Raw genomic sequence first — 17,645 nt, 5'->3', positions numbered from 1 at the left:
TCCTACTTTCGGGGGTTTGCCAAATCCGACACCTCTAATCCGTGTCGGATCCCGACACAAGAATCCGAATAAATGCAACAAAGATCCAAAATCATGGAAAGCACCTCAATCCGACCATTTTCAGCAGCAATATGCAGCGCAGAGAGCCAACCACACACCGTAGTATGTTCCATAACGCTTGGTTCTCTGTCTAACAGAGCTTCACGCATCTCCAAATCTCTCATCTCTCGCAACCTCAAAGAACCCATGTTCTTGGGTCACCCTGCAACTCAAATCTCTGATCCACGAAGAGCCCAAGATGAGAACAGCCATTCTAAGGAAGAATATTGGTGAATGAGTGAAAAGGAAGTTCTCCTATAAAGCACTGAATCTCAGAGATGGGACACGAAGAACTAAATTACAAGGCATAGGCCTGAATCCTTCTTCTTCTTCTTTTTGTTTAAAAATGACAATTTCATTAATGATTAAAATAGGGACAAGATGTCCCATGCCCAGTACACCGAAAGGAAATGAAGACAAATACAAGAAACTTCAGGCTCTTCAGCAGTAGATAGTTTAAGAAGCAATGACTTTACTTGAATAGGACTGAATCCTATAAAAAGTCTTTTTTTCTCCACAATTGTAAGTACGCTACTTGATTGGCTTCCCTGTGATCATGCAAGATTTCCATCTACATCAATATGAATCTCCTTGTAAGGGAGGCATCCTTCCTTGCCCCCAAAGAATTGTTTCAAGGAAATCTTCCTCTATGAAAGTCAGCCTACCTTCTTTGGATTGAGTAGATTTCAGACTGTGTTCGGATGCTTCTAACTGTTACATAGACTAGTTGGCTCTGCATGTTCATGCTATTGACTAAACTGGGTTCATATCAGATTATCATCTGATGTGGTTTTCTTATTCCAAATTCTATTACCATGAGACTAAAGGGTTAATAATGTATTTACCCATGACTAAACAAAGATCCTCCACCAAGAAGATCAAATCTAATGTTCTTAAACTTGTGAACTGTGTAAGTAGGAACTAATTGAGGAATCCAGGATGCTGTCATGGCTTGATTGCTTGATTTCTATAAACAGACAACATCTCGACCTTTGTTCTTTCTATCCTTTGCAATGCAATATCAGTTTTTTTTTTTTTTTTTTTTTTTTTCGACAAAAAAAAAATTATCGGCTTGTAAAAGCATCTCATGATGTTTTAGTGCTTTGGCTCTCTCTCTCTCTCTCTCTCTTGTTTTTTAAATAGAATCCACTGCAAATGTTTACTAATTGAGGAATTAGCTTTGATTTATGCGATGATTTTTATACAGTTGACCATGTCAACCAACTACATAGCGAGGGACGAGCCCTGATCATTGAAGAGTAATCAAAATCCAAAACGTGCTAGGCCTTGATTGGGGGAAAAAAAAAATCATTGGAGAAAATAGTTGGTGGCTTCATGAGAATTTTTCTTTCGATAATAGCACTCCTCACTTCATTAAACAATTCCAAAATTTATTGTCAATCTCTTTCCAATTGTGGCAGGTATAAAAGTGTACACAAAAAAGGGAGACCATTATCAACACAAAAGAGTGCACTAAAATCCACCCCAATAAGAATATTTCTAACTCAACAATTCACTTATTCCTGCTTCCTAACTTTCAGAGGCTGGTTTCAGAGCTAGAAATGATATTTACTCGTTCCTGCTTTCAAACCTTCAACAATGATAATTTCTCATTTTCCTCTTTTCTCAAATTGATCCTTCCTCAACTCCATAGAGTAATCCAGAAAATTCAATCACGGATAGTATCAATTTGGAAAGAACATTTAAGTTCTCAAAGCAAATCCATCTTTGTTCCTACACCAAGCACGACTAGGTTTATGTTGTATAACCTTCGGCCGTGCTTTTACTATATTTTCATTGTATAGATTGAAAAAACCAGAAAACTCGTGCTTTGGAAAGCAGAAAATGAGAAGCATTAAAGATTATAGAGTAACAGATCATTTCATGGTTCAGTGTGCATAACCACTTAATCAGAGAAAATAGAATCACTCAAATAAGAGAAGCTAATATATGAAGATTGGATCTCAGTACAGCTTCTTCTGTAGAAAAAAAAAAAATTTCCACATTTCAAACTGATTCCAGAGCAAAAAAGATATAGAATGCAAAGATGATGAAAAGTAATTACTGTGAAGCCCTCACAGTGTTCTCTAACTACTTTAATTTCTCTTTCTCAACAGAACTCTCTAAACTGAAATTCTTGCCGCAGTTGGGGTTGTTTACGACAACAATTTTTCTACTAATCAAATCTCAATAACAATCAGCTGAGAAGAATCAATACACAGTGAAAGAACGTGTTGACGACTTGATTCGTATATAGATCTACTTTCCGTCATTTTCTACTGAATAAGGCGGAAACATTTCTACACAGATTTCAGATTTGATAAGACAAAAGAACAAGATATTGTATACAAAGATGTGACAGTAATTTCTATGAGGTGGATACCTTTTATCAGAGATTTATATGTGGCCTATGATGGAAAATAATAAGATCAGCAACTCTCTGAGAAGGCTCTCTGATCTTCTCCAGCTGAAACTGAATTCAGCTTCTTGAAGGCCAGCTTTTGTTGGGGGAGTTGACCATTGGAGAACGCAGTGACCTCCGTGTCTATGATGATGGTGTCCTCGTCCTTGAACTCTCCTCTCAAAATACCCTTGGCCAACTCGTTCTCAATGTGCTGTTGGATCGCACGTTTTACAGGCCTCGCACCAAAGTTGGGGTCATATCCAAGGCTACCCAGCAACTCAATCGCAGCTTCGCTCACCTGAATTACGATCTTCCGGTCACTGATTCTCTTCTGTACTCGTTGCAACTGGAACACAGAATACAAGCATATGGTAAATCAAAAGCATATCAGCCTAGAGGTGCAAAAAAATCCAAAAATAATAAATTGCTAGTAATTAAAAGATTTAAAATATGGGATTTGCTAGGGACTTTCGCAGAAAGGCATTTCTCGTCTGGCTGTTCATGAGAGAGCAGCCACCTCAGATGAAGTAAATGAATAAGACAAAACTTGCTGAAAAGTAGCCTGTGTGGCTGCTCTCTCATGCAACAGCCAGCCGCGAAATGCCTTCCTGTTAAAGTCCCTGGCAAATCCCTTGAAATATAGGTTGAAATTACAAGACCCATAAAATCCAAACAGAAACATCAAACAATATCAAGAAAATCAAAAGCTTCTAAATATAAGCTTGATTGAAGACGTAGAATAATGAAAATTCAGCATAAGTCAAGTTCTGAAATATATGCTGAAAATCTGAATACTCCAACGAAATCATACAAAAGAACGATAAACTGCTGGAAGAAAAAAAAAAGATATACTGAAACCTAAGATTTTTTTTTCATATAGAGGTGTCAAGTGCAAAGTCTGGAAATTGATTAGAAAAACTGCTCCGAGATGCACATTTTGACACAAAATAAATCTTTAAAGTTCTAAAAAAATGTTTGCAAGGAAGGATCACCATACCTGTAACCCCACAATACTATTTATCTGCTCACGGTCCAGAGGCTGGAATACTATGTACTCGTCAACACGATTCATAAACTCGGGACGAAAGATAGATCTCGCAGCATTCATCACCCTTTGCTTAATGGTTTCATAACCCAAATCCTTGGACTCAACTTCGGTATTGAGTATGTACTCTGAACCTACGTTAGATGTCATGATAATGACAGTGTTGGTAAAGCTCACAGTGCGACCCTGCGAGTCAGTCACCCTACCATTGTCCAAAACCTGAAGTAAAACATTGAAGACATCCGAATGAGCTTTCTCAATCTCATCAAACAAGATAACAGCATATGGCCTCCTGCAAACCGTCTCTGTTAGCTGCCCGCCTTCTTCATAGCCAGGTGGTGCTCCTATCAATCTGGAGACTGAATGTTTTTCCATGTACTCACTCATATCAATCCGTACTAGAGCTTCTTCAGTGTTAAACAAGTATGAGGCAAGTGCTTTGGCTAGCTCTGTTTTGCCAACTCCAGTGGGACCCATGAACATGAAACTTGCAATAGGGCGGTGAGGATCTGAAAGACCAACCCGAGACCGTTGGATGGCCTCGGCTACGGATTTCACAGCTGGGTCTTGACCCACAACACGTCTATGGAGTTCATCCTCCAAATTTAACAGTTTTTCTCTCTCAGACTGTTGAAGCTTGGAAATGGGAATACCTGTCCATTTGCTGACTATTTCAGCAATGTCGGACTCAGTTACCTCTTCCCTTAGCATGGACTTCCTAGAATTTTGATATTCATCTGACTCCTTTTCTGCAACTTCTAGTTGGCATTGCAAAGACATAATACTCCCATACTTCAATTCAGCTACACAATTAAGGTCATAGTCACGTTCCGCCTGTTGAATCTCTAGATTTACCCTGTCAATCTACACCAGGAAAAGCCCAGTCAATAAAGTGGACAATTAACATTCAATTTCAGTAATTAGAAACCTAATGGAGTACCTAAAAGCCAGCGGAGACTTGGGTTGGGTTAAACAAGATTTGCATTGAGATAAACGGAGCTCGATTTCCATAAAACCCAAAAAAAAAAAAAAGCTCAATTAGTTCGAATTTTCAAAATTTTTGTTACACCGAAACCTCTTTACTGAGTAACTAGAGAGAAAAAAAAACCCCTCAATTAAATATTAAATACTACCATTCAAAAAAAATATTAAATACTAAACTCAACTGAATACTGCAAAAACAAACTTGCTAGAGACTCAAAACTAGAAAAAATCAGACAAGCTTTTCATACTTGCATAACTCATCACTCAAAAGAGTTTTGAGTCAAACCTGTACTCAGGCCTTCAAAGTACGAATCATTTCAGGTTTACAAACCTTTTCTAAAAATTTTATCCACAAAGAAGGTTATGAAGTTATGAACTGGGGGTGGAACCTGGGTCAGGTCGGATTGAGCTTTTGCTAGAAAATGAATTGGAATCACCCCAAACCCGGCCCAATTTTATGGTAAAAACTCAACCGAATTCCTAAAAATGGACCCGAGTTGCACCCCTGTTATGAACTAATGAATATATTTTTAATCTGAACAAGCTCAAGAATACTAAAGCAAGACACAGAAGAGAAGGATACCTCTTCCTTGATGGACTGAATGCGGGTCATTACAGATTTCTCATGCTCCCACTGCTCAGTTAGCTCTGCTTGCTTTTCTTTTAATAGAGACAGCTCTGCCTCAATGCGACTCAACCTATCTTTGGAGGCTCTGTCAGTATCATTAGTAAGAGAAAGACGCTCCATCTCTAGTTTCAAAACAGAGCGGTCGATTTCATCGAGAGCGGTTGGCTTTGAAGTGATCTCCATTTTCAGTTTGGCAGCTGCCTCGTCAACTAGATCAATAGCTGCAACAAATATAGATGTGTTACAACTTGGCAAAAAGCGTCCACTAATGTAACGATCCGAAAGAACTGCAGCTGCTACAAGTGCACTGTCAGAAATGCGGACTCCATGGTGTAACTCATATCTTTCACGCAATCCACGTAGTATAGAGATTGTATCTTCCACAGAAGGTTGATCAACAAAAACTTGCTGGAAACGTCGCTCCAGGGCTGGGTCTTTCTCAATATATTTGCGGTACTCATCAAGGGTTGTTGCTCCAATACATCTCAACTCTCCACGACCGAGCATTGGCTTCAACAGATTCCCCGCATCCACGGCACCATTAGTAGCACCTGCAATAAAAAATTAAGAACACATTAATCAGAATTTCATTCTACTTAAAAGATTCAGAGAAATCACATTCAAGAGTGTGTTGCTGTCATTGTCACAAATACTTGTCTCAGGAATTTCCTCGGGATATTTTAAAAAAAAAACTATTATGTTTGGGTTTATATCAGGAAAAAAGTAGAAAAATATTTAAATATAGAAAAACATTAAATTTAAGAACAAAGGACAACAAATAATATCGTGAATTTATTGCAATATTTTTTTGATATTTTTGTAGTAAAATTAAAGGCATATGAAGATATCTCGATTTAAAAAAAAAAAAAACTAGGGAAAATATCTCCAGTTTGTTGTTTTATCAAAAAATTGCAAAAAAAAAGAAAAAACATGATATTTAAAAAAAAAAAGTCAGAGATATTTGTACTATGGTTGATGTTTAAGGAATCAAGACATAGATGCACTTAAGACATGTAACACGTGTCATTTGAGACCTAACATAAGAAGAAAATTCACAGAGAAGCATCTGTCGGAAGAATTCCATCTACTCAAGTCCAAGCTGAGCCTTTTTTTCTTTTCTTTTTTAATGTTAAAGTCCAAGCTGAGCCTTGAGTGATAACTTTTTAATCATAAAATGATTATATAACTATGATGGATGAAATTGTACAAAATGAAAGAGGGAAAGAGCCATCAGCAAGCATGTCAAAGAACCTCAAGAATTATGACATTGAAAAACTAGATAACCATGCATGCTAACTATAGTGACCTGCCCCGACAACAGTGTGGATCTCATCAATGAAGAGGATTATTTGTCCATCTGATTCAGTCACTTCTTTCAGTACAGCTTTCAGTCTATCCTCGAATTCTCCCCTAAATTTCGCTCCAGCAATGAGTGCGCCCATATCAAGAGAAATCAACTGCAAAAAGAAAGCTAACAAGATAAGGATTTAAATTAAATCAATTGTAGGTATTAATTAAAGCATCCTGCAATGGAAGTCAAAAGGCAAGGTATTGTGGTCAATCTCTCTAATGGCTTCGCTGTGGGTGTTATGGTCGGAAAGGAACAATAGGCTGTTTGAAGGGCGATCCAATTCTCCCTATTACTTATATATCAAGGTAGTTGTCTTATCGATTTCATGGGCAAGGGCGATGCCGATGTTCAAATTTATTTCGGCTTTCGACTTATGGGCGGGTTGGAAAGTGGTATGTAACAGCCAAGTCTCCGTTCCTAGAATCTCTCAGCAATGGGTTAAACCTCCTGTAGGTTTTTCTAAGCTGAATTTCGACGGATCAAGCCTGGGTAACCCCGGCCCAGCAGGGATCGGGGGCGTGTTAAGGAATTCAGAGGGGGTGGTTGTAAAGGCTTTTTCTGGGCCATTAGGTGTCGCTGATTCTACCGAAGCCGAAGTCAGAGCTGCGTATCAAGGATTCTTGGTGATTGGTCGCGAGAGGTTAGCGCACTCGTTGGTGGAAGGAGACTCTGTCAACGTTATAAGGTGGCTTAAGGGTTCAGTCTCTCCTCCTTGGAGATTTCTTCGTATTTTTGACGAAATAAAGGACTTATCGGTCGGATGCTCGGTTGACTTCTTGCATGTAAGGAGATCAGCCAATGATATTGCTGATAGGTTGGCTAAAGAGGGGGTGGTCAAACAGTCTCTGGAACTTTTCGATTATCTTCCCCCCTAATTGTTTATTATTGTTTCGTTTCTTTTCTTTTCTGTCAGTTTGTAAGTTCGGCCCAGTGGGGTGCGGGAGGGTTTTTCGATCCTCCCTTATAATATAATCAGTTACCATTCAAAAAAAAAAAAATTAAAGCATCCTGCACTAATAAGAATTCAAACATACTCAACAGATTTCAAAGGTAAATAAGGTCATTTCAAGAAATATTGGTACCACAATAACTTGACAGAGAAAATTGTCAGCTTCAACATTAAAAAACTCAAGCTCAAGTGGGAAATTGGTTTTTCTGCTTCCGAGTTTGACTGGGCCAAGTTAGTCAGAAGAAACTTTATCATTTATACACCCAATGGACCACTAAAATGATTGATTCAGCCAATTTTTGAAGACATATTTCGGACTTACACAGCCCGGCCAGACTTAACCCAGCTGGCCTAGTTTTGAATAGACCAGTAAGTTTATGAACATAGTCGGCCAAATAAATAACAGAAAGAAAAAATGAATATTGTTATTAAAGATTAATCAGCTCAGCAATCAATCGTTCATGATTTTAAATCATAGAAATGCCACAAGTAGATTAAAATGACACCATCACAAGCCATAACAAGTAAAGAGGAGAAATGTAAAACAATAACATGACTAGATATCCAAGACAACTGAATGTGAAGAGTTCCACAAGCCGTTTGAAAAGTCAACTAAGATGTCATATCATGTCAGACTTGCATCCCATCCAATCCAGTCAGACAAACTGATTCTCCAGTCATAAATTTTCACGAGGTAGTACATGATTTATAAAGTAGGAATTGTAATTTTAAAAAAAATAGGAATCCAGATGGTCACAAAGAAATGCTAATTTCTAAGTTCTTAGCCAAATGACAAGCACGACCAAGAGTGGAATAAGCAACCATGGATGGTACAGCCCGCCTTAGCACCAACGCTTGGAGGGCAGTTAGTAATCAACCATGCTTCAGAATGAGTTGCCATTATGGCACTCATGAAAATGAGTACCCAGAATCCCTGATTGGACCAAGTAACTTGGACACAGACAGACATGTGCATGTCGACAGGGTGTTAGGGTGTCAGAGATGGCAAACAGAACAGAATGAAATTTAGGCATTAAAATCGAAAAATAAGGAAAATGGAAAGAACATCTAACATGAGATTTTCCCCTCTTTTGAATGATAGAGCATAATAATCAAATATATGTCTAAAGCATGCCAGGCCATCATACATTTGATGTTGATACTTGAACATGTCAGCATGCAAGGTTATAAATTTCGGTTTCGGTTTCGGTTGTGGCGGAAACGGAAACGTTTCGATTTGGGTGGAAATCCTGTAAAATGAAGGAAATGTATAAAAAAAATACGCAAATGATAGAATTTAAAGATGAAACTTCAGGAAAGGCTAGAGTAAGCAGAAATACGCACTTAGAAATCATTATATAAGCAAGACGACCATCCATAATGGTTTAAAAACATCAAACACCTAATGACATGCACTGTCGCGCATGTCAAACAATTTAGTACTTGTCAAATTTCACTTGTAATTCATATAAAAATTTATAATAATGCATGTACCACATTTTGCATTCACTACTTATAAATATAATTATATAATACATACTAATATCATATATACCTATTACACTTACGATTTTGGTTTATGTGTTTCGGTCATTTCGGTTTCAGTGGGGATGGAAGCGGAAACATTTTGGTAATTTTGTGTCGGTTTCGGTGGAAATTTAAAAGCATTTTGGCTCAAGGGTGTCAAGGAGCTGACTTGACTAATCGTGCCAAAAGTGACCTTGTAATTGCCAGGATGGGTCAGGCTCGAGCTGATTCATCTTTCTTTTTTTAATCAAAAGGTGGTAACCAACTTTCTTTTTTTATTTAGATTGGGCATAAAGAACTTCTACCCACTAACACCTAACATCACCCCAGCCTTGCTGCAGCCCTGAATTACATTAAACCCTGCAACTATACAGCTGTCAAGAACCTGTGAAACTTTGCCTGTTCCACCCAAAAATCCTGCAAACTAACCCAGCAGCCAAACTGAACCTGCGTTCCTTCCGAAAACCCTACGAAAGATCAGCTTGAACTAAAACCCTTTAATCCTATTGCCCCGCACAGAACCCTATCTTTTCCCTATCTGAAACCTGCAACAAACCTGAAACCATATCCCATGCCCATCGTAAGCTTCTACTGGTTAAAGAAAACAAGTCTACTACCTGTTGCTCATTTGAAACACGCCCAGTACCTCACCTGCACCTCGTAAACTTCCACCAGTTTCGTTATTGACCCCTCCTGCAACCAACAAACGCTGGTAGAGTGCATCTTTGTGGACTGTCCAGTTCTTAACACTAGCTACCATTTAACCTGTAACCCGTAAACACTTTATAAACCCTACATAATTCCTTAAGTTATTACTTTTTTGAACCAGCAACCTCGCTGTTAACTTACATGCCCCTACAGTTCATATTATTTGACTGTAGAACATCCATGTTACACAGATTCTTCTAAATGGGTGAGTACCATTATTGGATGTGTCGGATTCCAATGCTTCGGGATTCACTGTGATACTTCTAGATCTCTTTTATCTGTTTTTCTCTAAATACTCCCACCACAACTTTACAATTACCGCATGTTTTGATGTTCATCCATCCTGATAGTAATTTTTTTATATGGAAATAAAACATTATATTTACTAAACCTATTAAAAATTTCTTGTTATATTTCTTTATATTAATTGTTATTATCAGAATTTTATGTAAAAAAATTAAAATTTGATAATTGATTAAAATATTCTGGTGAATCAGCGAATTATTCTTTTTTGAGGTTTGCTGAATCCGACACCCGATACCCATGTTAGATTCCTACACTCGTACCCTAGCTCTTAATAGTCCATGCACATACCAGTTTTCTCCTATATACCCCCCAATCATCCCACTAAACATAAATCAGTCCTTTAAACCGTGTTACAGAATTTTCCTATGTCCGTTACCAGGCCCCATCAGTCCCTTCGGTAACCATATCCAGCCCCTGAAAGCCATTTACAATCCTCAACTGTGAATTGTTCATTTCCCAATCCTTTACGTCTAGTCCTCTTTTACACCCAAAACCCTTCGCAAGCCTATTACTCTTAACTAGAAATTATTCTTTAGTTTTGGATTGATCCTATTCCCCTAAAAACTGCCTGGTCGTCCATAACAGTTCACCTACCACCAATCACAAACCGTCATAACAATCATTGACTTTTCATAACCCAGTTTGCTCAAACCTACTTCCCTAATCCTTTTGATTAATCTGAGTCTATCAGTTGGCTGTCTTACGTCAATGGCGCCCTAAGTGACAATTTGAGCAACTGTAAATGAAGGTCCTTATCAACTCGTTCCAATAATTCTTGCACATTGTAGAAACTGGTTCTTTTAGTTGGAACTAAAAGTTGAAAATGCTGAACAGGCATCTGTGCGCTGAACAAAATTACATAAGCATCTCAGTCCTTTTTTGTAAGGAAAGTTACGACGGACAATGACTACATTAAGGATGACAAGGAAGCAACACATAAGAATGCTAATTTAGCTTTCTTCTATATTAGGAGTTATATATTAGGTTTTTTTTTAAATGAAGAGTGATATAATAGAAACATAATGATTCCCAGTTATCAACTAACCACGACTGAGTAAATCCCTTAAAGCTAGATATAGAAATTAGTGTTCTAAAACGTGCTGCCTGACTCTGCCGAGTTGACTCGGTATGGTCAGGCTTCGAGTGGTGAGTCCAACCTCTTACTTCTTAAATAGTTAGCAAAACATGATTTTGTTAGATTTTCTTTGAAAAATAAATGGTCAATTTTCATCAGTAAACTCAGGCTCCGAGTGGTGAGTCCAACCTCTTATTTCATAAATAGTTAGCAATTTAACATAACATGATTGAGTCAGATTTTCTTCGAAAAATAAATTGTCATTTTTATTGACTGTGCTTGACCAAAAAAGAAAACAATTATTTCTGAGTTGGCAGGAGGAGTCAACGTGCACATATTGCGGCCTAGGGTTCACCAGGCAGCTCTTTCGCTCTATAGCGATTCGAGGGAATAGAACAATTCTTCTTGGAGGAGATTTTGGTTTGGTCAGAATACTGGTTTTTTGAACTTTCCAAATGTAACTCCTACAACTTAGCAGTATCTATATGCAAAAACGTAGACTTATGCTACTGCTCATAAAGTTCCATTCCTTCACCGACACATGTAAAGCAACTAAAGCAAAACACATTATTTTTTAGGTGCCTGAGTTTCTGCCGTCGAAAACTGCGATTACCGAGTTTTAAACAGATACTCATTGGTAAGATCTTTCAAGATGAAAAATTGCACACCTTGCGGTTCATCAGAGCTTGAGGCACATCCCCTTGCACTATTCTCTGGGCAAGCCTGTTGAGAAGGTAAAGATTATATGAGCGTCTATTGCAAGAGAATGGCTTCTTCAGGAAACCAAACAATTTTTTTCTACTTATCATTCATGGGATCTGTTACATCAAAAAGAATTCAACAGGCATAACAGCCCTTACCCTTCAGAAATTGCAGTTTTACCAACACCTGGTTCACCAATCAGTACCGGATTGTTCTTTGTTCTCCTTGAAAGAATCTGTATGCATCTATGAATTTCATCATCCCTTCCTATAACTGGGTCGAGCTTCCCTTCCCGTGCCATAGCCGTCAAATCCTTGCCATATTTATCTAAGGCCTCATACTTCCCCTCGGGGTCTGTAACATATTCAAAAGGTGAGACATCAAAAATAACCTTCCAGTTTAAAATTAAAAAATCTTAAGCGTGCAATCACAACATAAACAAGAAGTTCAAAAATGCAAAAGGAACTGGTTTCAGTATATGACAGCAACTACAGCATTACACTTAATCTAACTCATGGTCACCGAAAACCTTCAAGCCAGATAGGAAGCTTGCTTCCCCAGAAGCTCGCTTCGGAAGTTAAGTTCTTCTCGTTTCCCAAATTTAGGGGAAATTTGTTTCTCACACACTTCCTACATGTTTCCTCTTAATTAAGAGTGTAACTCCAATTAGGTCATTATTTTTTTTTCTTACAAGATTATTTTCATCATCCCGTCCAATCAGAAAGACCGTAGCCATTATCTAACTCAAGGGAGTATACAACCAATATGGAGTATTTGGCACTAGATCCAATAAGTGTGCATTTGGCACTAGATACAATAAGTGTGTATACCACCATACCATGTTCTTATTTTATTTTATTTTATTTTTATATTAACATGCAAAAGATCATAGAAGATCCAATAAGTGTGTAAGTGGAACTAGATCCATGCATCTACAATGTATACAACCAACCGATGAAAGCCTAATATTTACTAGAAAATCCAATATTTTTTTTTGAAGAAATTTTTTTTCATGGATCATAAAAAAACATATTAAAGAGAAAAGGAAAGAACAGTGACCCCCGTGTCCGAGAAGGTCAAGAATGGGGGCACAGAACAAGAGAATATACAAAAAAAAAATTAAAATAAGAAAAAAAAAACCCTCAAGGGGAAAGGAAATCAAAGAATTGAAGAGCCTCCCTAACAACACCATCCCTTGCTAGTCTATCGGCCTCTTGAGTAAGCCGGCCTTCTAACATGGTGGAAGGCTATGAAAGATCCCTCCACACGATCTTGGATCTCATCAAACGAATGCGCGGACCTCCATGTGATCGAGTGACTTCCCTCCAACCATCTAATGACACTGATTGAGTCACCCTCAACTATGAGACTATCAAATATGCTCCACTCTAAACTCCTCAACCCATGATGAGCTGCTCTAACTTCCTCTTCATTATAGTCTACTAACCCAATAGGCCTCGAAAAGGCCCATGATGGTGTACCATTCTCGTCCCTTAGTAAACCACCAATACCCGCCAGCCCAGGAGAACCTAAACTGGATCCGTCGAAGTTAAACTTTCTCCAACCCGGACACGGAGGCGCCCATTCTAGGGATGGGCTCTAAATATGCTCACTACCATTGCAGATTTCTCTCCAGCGGAAAATCCACTAAGTATGTTAAAATTAAATAATTTTCAAATGCATACAACATGTTTTACTTCTTTTCAATTATACCCTATTTCCAGTATTTTTTGGCTCTAGGGGCTAACCAGACAAGTCTATTCAGCCGAGTTCTAAGCTGATCAGCAAGATTTCCAGCATTAGAACTTCCAGATACAATAAAATGCTTATAACTTTGAAACCCATCAATAATCACAGACACCTATGCCTATAGAGGGGAAAAAAAGACTCTAGAAATTGGTTAATGTATAGAATGACATGGTGAGCTGTAGGAGCAATGGCAACCAAAGGGTGGAGGTGGAACAAGGAAAGATGTTATCACCTTGGTCAATAACTTTCTGAGATCCCCTTATGGCTTGTATGGCAGATGTCAGGGTCTTGAGAGAAATTTGAAAATCCTTAAATAGCTGTTTTCCAAATCGAGTATCTTGTGTGAAAGCAAGTACTAAGTGTTCAACTGAAACGAAAGAGTCGCCATATTCTTTCATGTAGTCCCTGGCTCGCTGAATTAGAGCTTCCAACTCCCGTCCTAACATGGAACCAGAAGATTCACCTAGAACCTGTGATCAATTGCCAAATAATGTAAGTCAAAAGTGGGGGACAGTAGAAAGTATTGTAGACAGAGAGTGAAAACAAAGGACTGCAAAATAAATTTAAAATATAACATCAAGGAAAAATTGTGGACCCAACTCCAACTAGTAGTTCTTTCATGAAGTCCCTGGCTCGCTGGATGAGAGTGGAACCAGAAGATTCACCTAGAACCTGTGATCAATTGCCAAATATGTAAGTCAAAAGTGGAGGACAGTAGAAAGTATTGTAGACAGAGAGTTAAAACAAAGGACTCCGAAATAAATTTAAAATATAACATTAAAGGAAAATTTGTGGACCTAACTAAAAATAGTAGTTCTACTCTGAACATTGAATGAATAACAAGTCAAATAAACAAAGCTTCGTTATCCTCAAGGAAATCAAACAAGATATGATACACCCACATTATAGCTTCTAAAGTTTTCAAGAAGCTTTAATTGACAGAATTGGAAGATGGAGGCAGAACCAAATGTTGTGGGACCTAACTATACTCCAATCAAGAAAGGAAAGGACAAGAGAATGTAAAGACAAGGAACATATAACAATTAATCATTGTAGAGAAGATTCGAGTAGATCATGCTTGGCACTAAGAACATTCAGCAAAGTCAAGCAACATTGGAAATATACACTATTAATCAGGATCCTTTTGAGGTTAGATAAGCAAGCATCAAACATCATGCATTATACCATGCAACTTAAACAATCGACTGATCAATACCATAAATCAGTGCAGAACACAGTATTAGGATTTAGGATAAAAGCATTTTGATCATAGGATCAAAATAAAGTGGTATAAGCAATATACATATGATAAATACAAGCCAAGGTCAAAACCCAAATCTAAGAAAGTTAAACTGTTCTCAGATGCAATCCACGTTCTTATAGTATAACACTCTGCCTCGAGGTCAGTCCAATAAATAATTAGATAGAGAGGCCCTACAACAAATAACTTGTCTTATCCACATGATGAAAGTATGAATTGACAAGAGCCTAGATCCTATAAAAACATAGAACACAAAAACAGTAGAAATTACCTTCGGTTGCCGCTGAATATACTTATCAGTAGCTTCGAGGAGACGGGTATTATCAACTCCTGCCTTGCAAAAGATGCGCCGAGCAAGCCCATTCTTCTGTTCCAGCAGTGCTTTCATCAAATGCTCCACCCCCGCTATCTGATGCATGCTCTCTTTTGCCACTTTCATAGATGAAACAACCGCTTGCCAAGCCATCACTGTGACTTCTTGTTGAGTAATCTATCATGAAATCCAAACCCAAATCAACGCTGTGAAATCTCATCAAGTTCGAACAATCGTATACTTAACAAATTTCAAAAACTGTGAAATTTCACCAAACTCGTATAGGATATGCAGAATTTCTCATATTTGATGACGAAAAACAGCCTAAAGATTAATCATAAACATCAAATAAATAAATAAAATATGTGATTTCAGTAAAATCCATCCACTGTCTTTTATCCCTCAATTCCATGTAAATTCTTGAGTAATCTATCATGAAATTCAAATCCTAATCAACGCCATGAAATCTTATATATTTAGACCAAATTATACTTTTTTTAAATGGCATTAGACCAAATTATACTTAACAAAAAAAAAAAAAAAGACAGGACTGAATAAAACCATTGAAAAATTCAAAAATTGCGAAATTTCAGAAAACTCGTACAGGATATCCAGAATTTCTCTTTCCTGATGACGAAATACAGCCAATACATTAATCATAAAAACATAATAAAGCGTGAAAATTCAAAGATTAAGGAGAAAATTAGAGTACCCTTCCATCCTTCTGAGCTTCGCATCGAATAATGACCGATCGCGAACTCTTTCCTAATCTCTCTACACTTCTCGTCCAAAAAAGATCGTTCTTGTTTAAAGATTGTAACGATTTTAGGGTTTTGCAGTCCAATGTGAGGCCGGGAGAGAAGTGAGAGACAGCTAAAAGTGAGCTTTTACTGTGATTTATCAACAGCGGAAGACGAAAATGGAGTCCTGCGGCGTCCATTGACGGAATCCGGCGAGAATTACTTTTTTGAGGGTTCTTAGGGTTTTTTTTTTTTTGAGATATTTCCTTTCCGAAGAAGGAAAAATAAAGAGAGAGAGGCGGGAAGAGAAATCCTCGGAGGTTGTTAGTAAGAGGAAACGAAGGAGGTGGGACCCAATGACCAATTTCTGGAGATTTGTGGTTTAAAGATTTTCTAGACGTATATAAAATGGGAATTGCTAGTGTCCATCGCAAAAGGGTTTTCGTGGCTGGTCTGTCGCACATAAGACCACCCACTTCGTTAATTGAGACAACAGCTTTTGTCTTCATTCACGAGGTGGCTGGTCTCACGTGTTACAGACCAGCCGCGAAAAGCCTTTTACGATGGACGCTAGCAATTCCCATATTACTAGATTGCCTAATAACATTACGACCATTATATTGATAAAATTTTTGAGGCACAACCTATCTATGTTTGTTAGGGCCCAACGAATCAATGGGTTTAGCTTACCAATGGTGAGGGATGGTGGGAGAGGAATAGATGCTAGAGAGACCGGGTGAGGAGAGGGCAAGAAAAGCCTAAAAATCAAGAAACATAAGACTCCACTCATAATGTGATCGACTTTTTACTGATTTTTTAGCCACTTCTAATCTTCAATGCATTCGTATTCTCACAAATCTCTCATTCTCCCACCACCCTACTACTCTTTATCATGAAAAATAAATAAATCATGGCAGCTAGACATGGCCTCGGTGGTGATCTTATAAATGGGACGTACAAATCTTAACAATGTTTGTTTGAATAATGAGCTCTATATATATATATAGAGAGGAAAGTGTCTCTAGTCTGCTGACTAGAGATCATTCTCTAGTCTGCCGACCAAAAACACATAGGTCCCACCTTATTTGTGGTGATCTAAAGCATTCATCTGATAGGCCCTATCATAGAAAGGGTGTCCACAAAAAATCAGCTTCATAGGATCATCTTAAACCCTTCAATTTTTGGAGCTGATATGATTTCAAGAACGAGAGGAGTAGAAATGCTAAAAAGGAAGTAGAATTATTATTTCTCTCTCTCTCTCTCTCTCTCTCTCTCTCTCTCTATATATATATATATATATATATATATATATATATATAGAGAGAGAGAGAGAGAGAGAGAGGAAACTGTTAAGCTCACCAAACTTATGGTAAGCTAGCTTGCCCAATCACATGAGGGCTCACTTTGTTAGGATGATCCAAACCATTCATTTGAAAGTCCCTTACATAGATTGGAATATTAGCTTACCAATGGTGAGGGATGGTGGGAGAGGAATAGATGCTAGAGAGACTGGGTGAGGAGAGGGCAAGAAAAGCCTGAAAAATCAAGAAACACAAGACTCCACTCCTATTATGATCGACTTTTTACTGATTTTTTAGCCACTTCTAATCTTCAATGCATTCGTATTCTCACAAATCTCTCATTCTCCCACCACCCTACTACTCTCTCATCACTTGGAGATACTAATTTATCATGAAAAAAAAATAATCATGGCCGCTAGACATGGCCTCGGTGGTGATCTTATAAATGGGACGTACAAATGGCGTGATCTACCATACTAAACTGTCTTAATCACAAATGTATG

The 17,645-nt window shown here is 37.9% G+C and overlaps 1 protein-coding gene across 2 annotated transcripts; it reads right to left on the bottom strand.

The window, feature by feature from the left end:
- Positions 1–2,152: 2,152 nt before the first annotated feature.
- LOC143857106 (chaperone protein ClpB3, chloroplastic-like) lies at positions 2,153–16,089 on the bottom strand. 2 transcript variants are annotated; one of them, XM_077367382.1, is made up of 10 exons: positions 15,814–16,089; positions 15,060–15,278; positions 14,128–14,199; positions 13,760–13,997; positions 11,937–12,132; positions 11,745–11,799; positions 6,467–6,617; positions 5,116–5,711; positions 3,501–4,412; positions 2,153–2,849 (listed from the first exon to the last, which is right to left on the bottom strand). In XM_077367382.1, exons 1-10 carry the CDS (start codon positions 16,039–16,041, stop codon positions 2,529–2,531), a joined length of 2,988 nt encoding a protein of 995 aa, XP_077223497.1. In that variant the 5' UTR covers positions 16,042–16,089; the 3' UTR covers positions 2,153–2,528. The 2 variants fall into 2 exon arrangements, with proteins under 2 accessions (XP_077223497.1, XP_077223501.1); XM_077367386.1 differs by lacking the exon at positions 14,128–14,199 and having other exon boundaries at positions 2,154–2,849.
- Between the last annotated feature and the right edge of the window lie 1,556 nt (positions 16,090–17,645).

Source organism: Tasmannia lanceolata, unplaced genomic scaffold (assembly GCF_043159265.1).
Source record: "Tasmannia lanceolata isolate RefF3 unplaced genomic scaffold, GAP_Taslan_0.1 ptg000003l, whole genome shotgun sequence".
NCBI classification, from domain to species: Eukaryota; Viridiplantae; Streptophyta; class Magnoliopsida; order Canellales; family Winteraceae; genus Tasmannia; species Tasmannia lanceolata.
The sequence above is the reverse complement of the archived record's forward strand: the minus strand, read 5'-3'. Positions and strand labels throughout refer to the sequence as shown.